Below are 13,936 nucleotides of genomic sequence, written 5' to 3'. Positions count from 1 at the left end.
TTTTAAACTGTACTTAAAAGTGAATCTTTTAAGAAGTTTTTATAAGTTAAAAATTGTTAACTGTTATATAAATACTGGATTCTATAGTTGGATATTATCTTTAGCCATTCATTTCTCACTAATTTATTCTTTACCAATGTACGTGTACTATGTATTATTATAAATCAGTTAAAATGTCTGCATATTTATGAGCAGTAGTATATCTCATATAAGTGTGTCTGTGTGAAAGAAAGATTAACGCGTGAATGCATTGCAGGAGAAGGGCCGATGGAATGTACTTCTTGCCCACCCCATTCGATGCTAGAGGGTGGCCTCTGCATGGAATGTCTTGGAGCGCAATACTACGATCCCCTGACGCAGCTCTGTAAAAATTGCCATTCCGATTGTCGAAGATGTACTGGTCCAGGAAAATTTAGTTGCGCGGCGTGTTCGCCACCATTGCATCTGGATAAGTTGAACAATCAGTGCGTTCCTTGCTGCACGGGTAACGAGAAGGGGGCGCTGGCTGAAGAGTGCTGTCTTTGTGATCCGGAAACTGGTAAGAGAAATTAGTCATTATTGGACTGAGGAATATTAAATAACTTAAGAACATAAATTTTCTAAAGTTTAAATTCACGAATATAATTTCGAAATCAGAAAAAAATTCCATGAATGTACGCACTACAATATTAATAATAGCCTAGTACAATTGTGGTAAGGAATTATTAAAAAATCAAATTCAATTTTGAATTGTTTTACAGAATTTTATTTCGCTCAATATGGAATTAATCAGCGTTAATCAGTTAACCAATGTTTTTCTAAACGTTAATACAGGTGGCTGCAGGAACAGCTCACCAGCTGGTAAAAGAAGAGTGCCAGGAACAGAATTTGCCTCGGCTGACACAGCTATTTCTGAAGTGTATGCAAACTACGAAGGAACGACCGATAAAAACGATTCGGCTTCGCTGGCGATAACAGCGACTACGACTATAGCTGTCGCCATTTGTCTCATATCTGTTGCTCTGTTCGCTACCATATTCATCGCTCTTCAGGTATATACCTGATTTATGTTATGTGAAAGTTCAAATCTATCTCTTTATACAATCAATCTATCTATTATATTATTTTCATTCTTAATTCTTGACTAAATACCTTTCCATTAAATTGATCTTTTAAACCAATCAATTTTCAAAAAGCTTCTAAAGTATTAATCATATGCTATTTTATAGTTCTTAAAAATACGTTATAAAACCAGCTCTTGCTGTATTGGAGAACAAACAAAAATCGAAAACAAATTAATAAACGATTTCAATCTTACATTTAAAATATTATTATCCGTTTTGCCATCAGAGAACCGAAATTTTAGATATGCTCTTCAATTTGTAGGCAATGTCAGGAAGGAGAGAAACGAACAAGGGTTACACGCAGCTAGCTGTGAGGGTGGAACCTCCGGACGATGTATACGCGGATGACACGACGGAGCTAATGACCTAAATCCAACTAACCTCGCCGATCCAACCAAACCAGCCATCACGACCTATTGAAAGAAGGTCATTCAGTCTCAAGATCACGAATAAACCAATAACTTACTTACGTGTTGGTTATTAAAAATCTGTGACGATCAAGATTTAAAAGAACCACGTGTTAAGATCGTTCGAAGTGATCCGAGACAAAAGAAACATGCAACAAAGTAACAAGAACAAAATAAAGTAATATGTATCGAAGGAAGAGGAGAAGAAACGAGTGATAAAGAGAAAAAAAAATGAAAAAGTATAAAAATTCGAATGGACAAAATGGCGGAAGAATGACGAAAGGGACAAGAGAAATTCGTTCGAAACGTGATAGTAAAGACACATTTCACTTTTTTTTTGGCACACTGTACGAAGAAAGTGTGACTGTTGTTCGCTATATAATAAAATTGATAGTGCGGTTGTGTGAATGGCGGTGAACAAGGTGTTTAGGTATATTTTTTTGAACGGTCAGGCGCATCGCTGATTTTGTCGAGTGCATAACAGCGCCACGAGTGTATAAACGGCGAATTAACTTTTTAAAAAGCCGGAAGTACTCAATGGTTCGTAGACGAACGACACGAAAAGGGCGACGGACATTATGAAGTGCCTGATTTACAACGCCCTTGACACAGCACCGTTTCGTCTGCCCTTTTTTAGTGCCTACTATCCTGACCGTCACGTCGCACCCAAGGTGGAAATAAGCTTGTGAATCGAAATCGAACAAGTATCGTACTTAAACGATCTATCGAAGATGAATGCGGTGCGTATACTGTGCAACTGACTCGTTCTTGTATTTAATTACGAATATTTTTACGAGTCTCACTGGTATAACTTTTTTGTTTTTATTCTGTTCTTGTAATATTTCTGATGATTTTTCATGTTACATGGTGAAGGGCACTGCGTATTGATTTCAATTTAGAGATAAATGTAATCCGAAGCATCTTAACCTGTTAACCGAGATCACTTAGATTCCTAACCTCGAAGACAACGATCTCCTTATTTGAATGAATATATTTTAATACCGTATTTCATTTCCACTGAAAATAAATTGTATATCTATATTTGAGATAATTAATCTTTGAAGGCTATCATAATTATTCGCAGAAAGTTATTTGCAGCATATTTCTCCTGGATTAAAAAGTGAATAAAGTTGAATTTAACAGAATTAAATATTAGGTGAAGAGTAGAAGAATGGTTATTCACAGTGATTACAAATAATAACATTGTAATAGTATTTATATGGTTTGAAGTTTCAGTGACGATAACCACTGAAGGTTAAAATCAAACTATTTGAAAATTTTTATTGACTCCTAACTTTAAGATTATGGATATGACCCGGTTAACAGATTAAAATAGGTTATGAAAAAATGTTTCATTGGATAATGTGAGTATGAAAGTTGAAGGATAGCAGGTTGACCAAAAGGGGGAGGCGAAAGAAGTAAATAGGAAAGATTATGAATGAAACAGGAGAATAAGGGAATTTGTTTCTCTGTATAAGAAAAAAGAAAGGTTTACATAACTTTCTTCTCGTGTAATGAACAGACTTGACATCCTGTGTCAGAAGCATGTGAACTCAGATTTCTTTGTGATCCAGCATGTGTATCAGTCATTCCGTCGTGAACGAAACAGCCAATTGCGTTTCTTTTGTAACTGTTGTTATTGCTACATTGGCTATGTATTTTTTCTTTGTTTATATAGTATTCTATTATACATTTTCCGCGTTGCTCTAGCATCGTTTGTTTTATTCGTTATTGCAATAAAAAAAGAGAGTGGAAGAGTGAGAAAGGAAGAATGATAAGGAAAAGAGATCATACTCGTTGATGTATCACACACAAAAAGCTTTTTTTTTTAATAAGAAGAAAAAGAGAGCACGAGAGTGTGAAAGAGAGTGAGGAAGAGAGAAAATATGCAAAAAGAACATACGAAAAGAGTCCTCGGTAAATCGGTATCTTTAAGAGCTAATTGTCCGCGCCTACCGTGTGAATATTGAATTTCTTCTCGTGATTTGATATAAAGCTATTATTGTACTTTTATGATGAACGCGATTATAAATATATACATATATACATATACATATACATATATCTATATACATACACATACTCAGGCGTTTAAATATATTTTGAGTTCGTGTTCCCACTAAGATATCATTATTGAGTAATGATTATTGAATATTTTTACCTTCATGCATCGGAAATAATTTATCGGAATACTTCAGAAAATTCATAACGTTCCTTGATGACGTGAAGTTTTATTGTATATTTAGCAAGATTGAAAAGGAATTTTTTATTAATGTGTTGTAAAATAACTGATTAAATATTCTAATTTTCCTAATTTCTTTTCTCGTGGATCTAAAGTTTTGTTAAAATGCTTGTTTTTTTCTCCTGAATACGGAACACGTTAAAGTCAGGCAAACAGTGCCGTTTTGTATCTTCTGATCGTCATTTAAGGTAAGTGCATTCGCTAGGCTCACCAGCAATTACTACCAAGTGCACGGATAACAGACAAACCGACCACGAGACTGAAAGTACATTTGCCGGTAATGGAAAGCAAGCCATTACACTTAATGAAACGTTAAAGAATAAACAGTGAAATGGAATATACACGTTACCGACACAGTCTAACGGTAACCTTTTATGATGCTTCGAGAATCTCATTGTATTTTATAGACTTTGAATGTTTCCTTTTAATGATTGATATTTTTATCTTTTATTATTACTCGTGCTTTTAATTCTCTTCTAATTTTTTACTTTTAATTTCCTTTGGTTATTGACGGTTATTGATGGTTTTTAATTATTCAAATATTAAATTGCTCGAAAAGTTCGTGACTTTTTATTATAAATCTCAATCAAATAATCCAACATCGGGAAAATACTCTTACAATTAGGTAGATGATGTCAAAAATTCGTTAATAAAACAGATTTATTCTTTTTTTTTTGTGATAGAATGTTGAATCTCGTATATCCAAGAAATTTTGAATCCTGACTAGTGTTTGTCTCTGCCTGTCTCGTTCATCAAATATAGTGTGGCTCTTATTATTATCTATCGTGATCTTTACGAAATTTATTCCAAACACATAGATGAAAAAATAAAATACTCTAGAAGCTATTCGAAGGGATTCATTACCAGAAAACATGAACGGTTTTTCAAAAAAGAGACGCATGAAATTATAGACGGCAAAAAGTTTAATTCTTGCTAAATCTTTCTTAACTTTCACTACGAATTTTCCAAACTACCAGATATTGCTGATTTAACTGGCCCGTCTCACCATTTACATCCTAAACGAAATTTCACTCATGAATTTTGTTCAAAGTGAATTTGTATTTTTTCTGGAAAACCTTCTAAACATTTAAACAAATTTTCTAAAAATATAAAAGAATACTATTCGATCGAAGATGATCTAAAGCACACAACAGGGTTACCATGGATATTCGTTTCGACTTTCGATTATAGAATTAATTTTCACCGTTGCTCGTAAAAAGCTGAAATATTCCAAGCACATCATCATAATCGAAGCAGGCGATAAGATTAGGACATCGTGTTTCTTTACGTTTTTCAGTGTACGAAGAAGTTGTTGAAAAAATTGTGGATTATAGCGCGAGAGCAAAGCTGTGATTTATCGAATCGTGCACACTGTCATGATTCACCGTCTGCTGGGTGTCGCCGGTGTTTCGTCATTGGTTCGAAATTTCCGCGCGTATTAATCATCGAAATGCTTGCTGTGACACAACGTCGAATACACTATTTAAAATTGTATATCGCGCACGCACACCATCAGTGCTATATTAATTGTGACACAGTCAACGGAATGGATTTTTGCTCATACGGCAGCGTATTTTTCAACCGTGGGACGCTAACGAATATCGAACGAAATATTTCGTGAACAAATAAAAATTCCCAATGATCGATCGGGCATGCCATCTGATTATGTATTCAGAGTAGTTGAGGTTATGGAACACACGTATGCATTTCCATTTGCATTCTTAACCTTCTGTATTAACTGTTAATAAATAACTTGTCTTAATGCTGTGCAACTGATAAATAATTTTGTATAAATTCTTCCGATTTCTTCTATGTTTGATCGATTGTGCGGAAATGAAGGAAGATGAACGTAAAACTATAGTGGTTGGTATAATTAAAGCGATAGCGTGATAAAATGGTGGCACACAAGCAAACGGGATTTACCTTCACGAATTTACGATATCCGCTTACGGTACGACATCGAAACTGATAAAAGTAGAGATACGCGAATTATCGTCGCCGAATTTATCGGGTATCCGGTTATCTCGATCGACGTATCGACAGACCGTATATTACTATCTTCCACGACGCGAATCGTTGTTTGCTATCTCCGAAATCACTTCTTATGGTCCAATACATTCCAACTTCCGTTATTCTTTTCAATCTTCTCCTAATGAATTCCTTCCTGGTTATTTCGAACTTTATGAGCCTTATACGGAAGGTTCTTTTACAACATAAGCTTCGTTACTTGTTGATAGTTCGTTGTATTGTATAAATTAGGAAGATACAAGTATTGTACGAGCTAAACATTTGTAACAAAAACTAATTCCACTTATATGATAAAATATTCTATTTATACATATATACCATTCCATTCGTTGCATTTATATATCGACCATGTATGATAAATTTGATATGGTATAATTCAAAATAAATACAGGGTGATCACGTATGCAAATTTCAATCAGCAAAATGACAATTTTCTTTTAAGAGTTTTAAATCAGTTATTATATCAGCTTCAAAATTGGATAAGAAATTAAAGATTTAATAAAGATATCAACAAATAAAGATTTTGTTTCATCGTTAATTTTTGTTGCTTTATATTCATTTGTAAAACACTTAATAGATACAATTTTGATTACACGATTTATTACATAGATTAAATAAAGTTGTAGATTTAAAAGCTTAAATGCACGGTTTTGTAAGTGTTTACCATATAAAGGAAACATTCAGTGCCTTTATTTTGCATTTAATCCCAAGAAGATCTAACGAATCGTCATAGTGATTTAACAGCTGTGAATTCTCTATAATTCTATACCACGGCAGAAAGATAAGTCCACATAATCTCTCAGAGCGGAATTTACGAGCTGGATGGCGATAAATCTACGAATTTGACAGTATTATACAGCTGTAAATTAACGACAGTTGACATCTGGTCAGTGGTGAGAAAGAAGACGGGGCAAAAATTTATTACTTCGCGCAGTACATGAATAGATAAATAAAAGAGGAAGCGACAGACTGCATGCAATTGAAGGGTTTATAATCATAACAAAAACGATCCTAGTCTAGATTTGTCTTTTTCCACGAAAACAAAAAATTCTGTTTTTTACTTTTTGTTGGATATATTTAAATTTTTTTAAACAAAACATTCAGTGTGTTACGTTATTTTTGTGACTGTATCTGTAATTATATCGCAGTGAAATTATACATGATTAAATTATGGACTGACTCGTGATACAGCGAGGATAGACTAAATACTGATTTATACTACTTGTAATAAACGATTGAATAGACCTCTGACAGTAGAACAAAGTAATGTATAGCCAAACAAAGTCAATAAATGTATATATCTACTCAGCAAACAGTATAAAGATATAAAAAAGCAAATACACTGTCGATAATATAGATAACTACTACATAATTAATGAAGCATTAAATATTAAAGGCTGAAACATAGGTACATAAATATATTGAATAGCTCCTACAACGAGACGTGTAATGCAAGGGTCAATTTTATCTTATTTATAACAAATATAAACACAACTATGGTTTACATGTAATCATATGTAAGTAAAGAGAATCTCTTCACTTCTGCTGTTTTCGTAGATTTTGATAACTTGTTACCCTAAATGATTAATCTGTGGTGGGAGCACAGATGATTAGGAGAATTTCTTGTGGGAAACTATCTTATCGTCATTCGATAATACAGATACTTATTTTATCTTTTCACTTTGCACAACTTATTAGATATTCGCAATCTTTCATAAAAATTCTGTAGATTCACATTAGTACAGTTTTGAGAATATATTTAATTTTTTTATGAAATATATGGATTATAATGATTTTTTCCTCGAATCATGTATTTATTCACGTGAATTTCTTTAATTTGATCTTATGAAATATATAGATAAGAATTTTGTTTTTCTTTCTACATTAATGTATTTGATACAAATTTTATGTTATGCATTAGTATGGTATGTATTTAATCGTTGATAAATGATTTTATTATTAATCTTCATTAACTACAATCATATCTGTCCAACAGATGGCGTAACATACATCCTCAAGGCGCGCCACCATTCTCAAGAGTGCATTATAGCAAGTGCATTCTCCCATAAAAACAATCGTCTTTATCGCAATCATTTTTAAAAGGGATCGTTTTAATCACTCCCGAGATACCAATCTCTCGGTTATACATGTAATTATATCATTTTGCTTCATTTAAAATAAAAGAACGCCTTAATAAGTAAAGTCAAAAATCAGAAAGTATCACGTAAAAAGATCGATAAAATTCACGTAGTGCAGTGAAACGCAATTTCCATAATGTGTCGAGCACGAAACCAACTACGAACGTGTTTTAACGTATCTACATATCTGATATTTATGGTAATGGGCATCGGTCGTGGAACCAGTTAATGATAAGCGATGGTGAATTATCTTGATGAGTTCTGACTAAACTGGGATTTCTTTGTATACAACGGGGCTGGCTTTTGCTCTTTGTTATAAGGTAAAAACGTTTTCGCAGTATAGAAGATTGTCATATACAGAAGTCGTTGGGCATCCCACGCCACGAAATCTGCAATTAACACAGACTGGTACAGCGCATGAAGCTTTTTGCTCGGTTGTTACAGCGCTCCTTTGTGTTTGAGGTTGATGTTAACTTAGTTTCTTTTTGTTTTAGTGTTTTAATGTAACTACTGAGTTGGTGTTTGTATGAATTTTTGTAAAAATTTTCTAAACAAGAAACTATATTCTAAAATACCTACCTTTAACGTTTTTCCTTTATCTCATCAATCCTTACCATATAAACATATTTACAGTATCAACGTAAATGTGTTTTCCATGTCTGATGCGCCTTTCAGTGGGTGATAGTCTAAAAAATTCTGAAGAAATTCACATAATGTCTTCGTACATTCTTCTCCACATAAAATTTTTAACAAATATACTATATAGTATTAGGTCATCCCATAAGTTCGTGCCGACTTTTGTGTATACATTTCATGTGTCGATTTATAAACATACGGCGATAAGGGACCAATGCACTTGAAAAATGGGAAGAAGTTGTACAACGAGAGGGGGATTACATTTTTTCATGAAACTGAAAGCTATGTAAACAATCTTAACATATATAACCGCTCGAAAAACGGAACGAACTTATGGGATGACCTACTAAATAGTAGAAAATAAAACACATGAAGATTTAGTATTACGAGTTCTGATCAAATTGTCAGATACGAAAGACTCACCTTTCCACACTAAAGATTAAAAATGTTTTTCTTCTATATAGGGGAGGGATTGTAGGTTATTTGGCTATTAGAAAAGAGGGTGTCGACCTGAAAAAGGTTGGGAAACACTGTTCTATACGTTGTCCGACGCGATAGCTGGCAAGTCTCGTGGCAAAGAGGAAAGTCTGGCTAACGAGGGAGCCAAGAACAGCTTACTTGGCGGAGGCAGACCATTTTCGAAAGTTCGCCGAGTTGTGTAACAAACTTTACTCAGGATTGGTGGCCCGAAGGGACGGGTGGGGCTGGCAAAACGCGACAGACAGAGAAAGACCCAAAACCTCCTATATAGAAACATCACTATATACAGGGTGTCGCATACAACTAGATCAAGAAAGATTTATCTAGAATTTTTTAATGTGTGTTTATCTGGACTTTTTGAATTTAAATTTGAAGAAATTTAATAGATTATTGATCTAAGACAATAATTATATAATTTTAAGAAATAAATTGTACTTTATAAAGCAACTAAATTAATCTAAACAATATACAAAATATTCCAATAATTATGCTACATTCGACAAGGGGATGATTCTGCGTGAAAAAATAAGTCGAAGATATAAAATGAAAATTTTTTGTAGAACGCATTCAAAGAAAATGAAATTTTAAAATTAATCTTAAATACGTCTAAATATTATTTTCTTGAAAATGAAATCTCTAACCAACAAATTTTATTCCGCATTTTTCACTCGTTAAGTCTTTACTGATTGTTTACTCGCGTCCAATCCGTAATTAACCAAATGTACATACATACATACAATGTATATACTAAACACATTTTCGAGTTCGATTTTATCGAAAACAGAGCACTATACGAACAAACTTTATTGGATATTTTCGACTTATTTTGTCTCGTACAATCGCCACTTGTCGATTGCATCGTATGCTTACTGGGACACCCTATATAACAACTCGTCGAAGAGAGAAGGACGACGAACTTGTGGAAGGAAGAGAAACAGAACATGAAGCAGTGGGGATAAGGTGAAAGGAAAGGAGAGATAGAGAACAAATGTGTGGTGTGTGGCGTGGAAAGCAATGGAGAAGGGAGCCAACGAGAAGAGATCTCCTCGGAGAGAAGAGATTCAGTTAGGATTCTATATAACCGATCCACCGTTAGACGTCCGACGAAATACGTGCAACTTCGTAATGATAAGCGATATCTTCAGGATGCCTCTGGGAGACCAGGAAACTAGTAGAGGAAAAAAGAATTGGTGTGTCTTGTTTCAGGTATTTTTCTTGACATGAGCGATTATTTGGCCGCGATGAAAATGTTTTCGAAAGAACTGAATTTCAATCCTTGAACTTTGAATAATTATATCATACAAAATTACAACGATTTAAGACATTTAACCCAGCTTTTCCCCAAAATCATGATATTTAAGTTATATCATCGTCGCAGCTTTGCCAATAAAGATTTCATATGTACTTTTGTTCATTCCAAGACGGAACAAAAACGAAAGAAAGTTTTGTGTTGTATTTTATATTCGAACGAAAGGAAGTTGATCTGAGACGCAGAGATAAAGATCAGAAAAAAGAGACCGTACCAACGATAACCGTATTAACCTTTTAAACATGTAATTTGTAATATGTATTATTTATATGTTTGATCGATATGACATTTATTGAAAAATACCAATTGCTTATGATATTAATGAAAATTTAAAGATATCATCAAACTCAATATCAAATTTCATATCGTTTAATAGCACTCTCACATGACCACAAAAATGTGGGAAAACGTGGTCGTTAGAAAATAAGGATTACGTGGCAATACTTTTCGCAGTCGCTATATCATACGTATGTATACCTAACCTGACGGCAAGTTCGCTTTCGGTTCTCCATCAGAATCAGTCACAGTCACATTCCGTCCAAAATGCGTCCGAAGAATGAGAAGGAGTGTCAGAAGGCTGAAATTCGTCGGATCGTCGATCGATATTTTCGTGTATTTGTGCGTGCCGCTTTATCCACGTCGGCATCTTTCTTTGGTTGCTTTTCGACTTGCTCGATCTCCGGTGCGTGGGGTTTAAAACACGTTGAATATCGACCGGTAACACAAAGAGGGAACGATAGAAAGAGACAGGGAGGGCCGTGTAAACGCGTACAAGCCGAGAATGGAAACAACATGGCCGCGGGTGGATCTCCATAACGAGCCCGGTGACTTGCACATTCGACCCAGAACGCATTAGCCGTATTTGCATTTAATTGCCGGTTGTTTGTTTGACGTCCGCGCGACCGACGGAATTAGGAGCATCGGCCAAGCAACTGCAGCCATATCCTGCACGCCCTGTGATCGGACAACGACGCTCAGCAACTCCCATATATCGTCTTTCTCGTACCAATTATATCATTGCTATATTTTTAAATACACGTGTATAATTTAGACTTAAGAAGTAGTAAATGTAATTTCTAACTATTAATTCATGTTGTTATAAGTGTCGATTTTGATGATGTTATAAATCGACCAAAATGTCAGAACACTTACGAGATACATAGGTGTATATTATATTTCAGATTCGTCTTCTACTTCAATAATTATCAACACGTTAACAATTCCATTCGCAATATCTACTACGTCAGCCAAAACCATTTGAACAATTTTCCAGTATAACTAAAACTACGTGAAAAAGAGCCTTTAAAAAGCCCTATACGCGGTCGCTAATCCAGGAATCCATTCCAATCGCCTGGTTCTCAACCAACACCAACAACCATTCCTATCGAGCAACTAGCGTCGCTAGAACGAATCCCAGACTTTTGATGCTTCACGGATATTCCAATTTCCTCCTACAAGATCAACGGGGATAAAGACGGAGCAGACTCTCGAAGGACATCGAATCACAGTCTTCTATTCGATCCACACCGATCGGTAAAGTAAACCTAACCAGAGACGTGCTTCAGCCAGGGTCTTCCTTTTTACCTTTCCCCGTTCGTATCGTAACGCATCTAGGTAAGTCTACAGGAGGCATAGTCCGTGGAAAAGAGAGGAATTATAGGAAAATTTTTATATAAATTACTATATAAGTTGAAATACTCAAAGATGTATACAGCGTTGGTACATATTTGCAGAAAATCAGTCGTTACGTATTTATGGAAACTTTAAAAGTCTAAAAATATGCACAATACACGTATCATACGAAAATGTAAACAAATTTCGAACAGGTGAAAGAAATCTTTATGTATATTTCATTGCGTTAGTTACGTTATAATAAAAGTATGAAATATGTTGCATAAGAATCAGCAGGTTTGTTACGGGTGTTCGTGCAAGTTCACGTACACGTCGAACATGCATCTACATTATGGACCGCGCACGTATATTACCGGGTCAGAATACACCAAGCCGCGGCGTATCGCGCAGAATAGACCAGTGGATTACGGGTTATACACAGTCTGCGGGATTTGAGGGATGTATAGAATCATGGATCTGCGCGTAGCGCCAGTGTGCGTGCCCGCGCACGCGCTTAGTATACGCGTGTGCTATGCTCTCTGGCTCGCGACTCGATTACGGAAGCTGGGAAGAAGCCATCTCGAAAATCCCGGGGGAGACTGATTCGGCAGTCCTGCCTCCTCTCTCTCTCTCTCTCTCTCTTTCTCTCTCTCTCTTTCTCTCTCTCTCTATCTATCTATCTATCCCTTTCTCTGATCCCAGACGTATCATCGAAAAATCGGAAATCAAGAGTTTTAGAATCGAAATCGGGAGGATCTATACTTTTCATCTTCGCATCAAAAGATATTTCCTCGTTTCCACTTAGAGTTAATAGTTTTGATGATTTATATAATCACTTTTGAAGCGGGTGGTTTTGTGAAGTTTCCGATGTCTTACATAATTTTGATTTTGTAAGTAATTTAGATGGAATTCCTCGATTTGATTCGCCAACTATTTTGTTTAATCTTGAGTTTCGGAAGTGTATATCACCCAAATTTTTTTAACGATTCGATTGGTTTCTATTTATAACTAATTTCTTTTATATAAACATTTCTTCGTTATTAAGGTTAATATTTCTAGCAATTTCGTTCTTGAACGTGCCGTTTGTTTTCAGTTCAAAATACATCGAAGGTAAATCGTTGGTAACTTCACGTGATTCATCTATGTTTAATGAACTTCGGACAGAGTTTATAAATCTATCAGTAAATACAAAGATTTGTTAATTTACTCACTACGTACAATGTGTTGAAATTTTTAATTATATATAACGATTCAAGAATTTGTTACACATTTCGCTTCGACTAATTACGACACTAACCAGAAGCAGTTTTATATAGTTCCAATCAAGTCTCATTGATCATTCTCGACGAAGTGAAACCGTGGCGTAATTTGCGTTACTGATCTATGAAAACTCGATCAGAAATTATCTATGAGTAAATACAAGACATTAAATACAGACGTGTGTTGCACATTTAAGCGTAAAGCTGCACGTGGCGGCAACAATATAGAAATCTTGATCCTCGAAACGATTGAGCTGTTCGTCAAGGTACACAAGCACCCTATAAAATCGTGATAGTGATCTCGTTGTATTAAGCCAGCCTGTCACGTGCCTGTGCAACCATCGCTGACCATGTTTCATGACATATGTTTCGATAGCAATAATGTATCATGGATATCTATATCCTTGACGTATAATATACGAACGTTTTTAACGAAGAAATACAATTACTTGTTAGAGTCAGAATAAAGAGGTTTAATTATATGGTTAAAGTATTATCAAACCTGCGCAACAAAATTTTATTAGATGAATGTCAAATTAAGCGATGAAAAGCTTAATTATAGAAATTTTGACTTCATGACATAGTATTTAGATAATTATATGGATACACGAAATATATATTTTGTTGTGTAAACCTAATTTTGTATCTCTGTTGTTTAACACAACGCAAGGCACAAGGTTTTAAGAAAATTATTAATAATTCGCATATTACCCCAAATACTTC

General features: G+C 34.8%; 1 protein-coding gene across 3 annotated transcripts in view; it reads left to right on the top strand.

Annotated features, from left to right (window-relative positions):
- LOC126917958 (furin-like protease 2) overlaps nucleotides 1-13,936 on the top strand; it is a 567,776-nt gene that overhangs the window by 410,853 nt on the left and 142,987 nt on the right. For 2 of the 3 annotated variants that reach the window (XM_050725440.1, XM_050725443.1), the window contains 3 exons: nucleotides 257-538; nucleotides 814-1,031; nucleotides 1,366-3,633. In XM_050725440.1, coding sequence (XP_050581397.1) covers nucleotides 257-538; nucleotides 814-1,031; nucleotides 1,366-1,473 — 608 coding nt within the window. In that variant the 3' untranslated portion in view covers nucleotides 1,474-3,633. Of the gene's footprint in view, nucleotides 1-256; nucleotides 539-813; nucleotides 1,032-1,365; nucleotides 3,634-13,936 lie in introns of those variants that run through there. The other variant, XM_050725441.1, reaches the window with a different exon arrangement.

The sequence above is a fragment of the Bombus affinis genome, chromosome 6 (assembly GCF_024516045.1).
Source record: "Bombus affinis isolate iyBomAffi1 chromosome 6, iyBomAffi1.2, whole genome shotgun sequence".
In the NCBI taxonomy this organism is placed as follows: domain Eukaryota; kingdom Metazoa; phylum Arthropoda; class Insecta; order Hymenoptera; family Apidae; genus Bombus; species Bombus affinis.
This window is presented reverse-complemented; position numbering and strand designations above follow the sequence as displayed.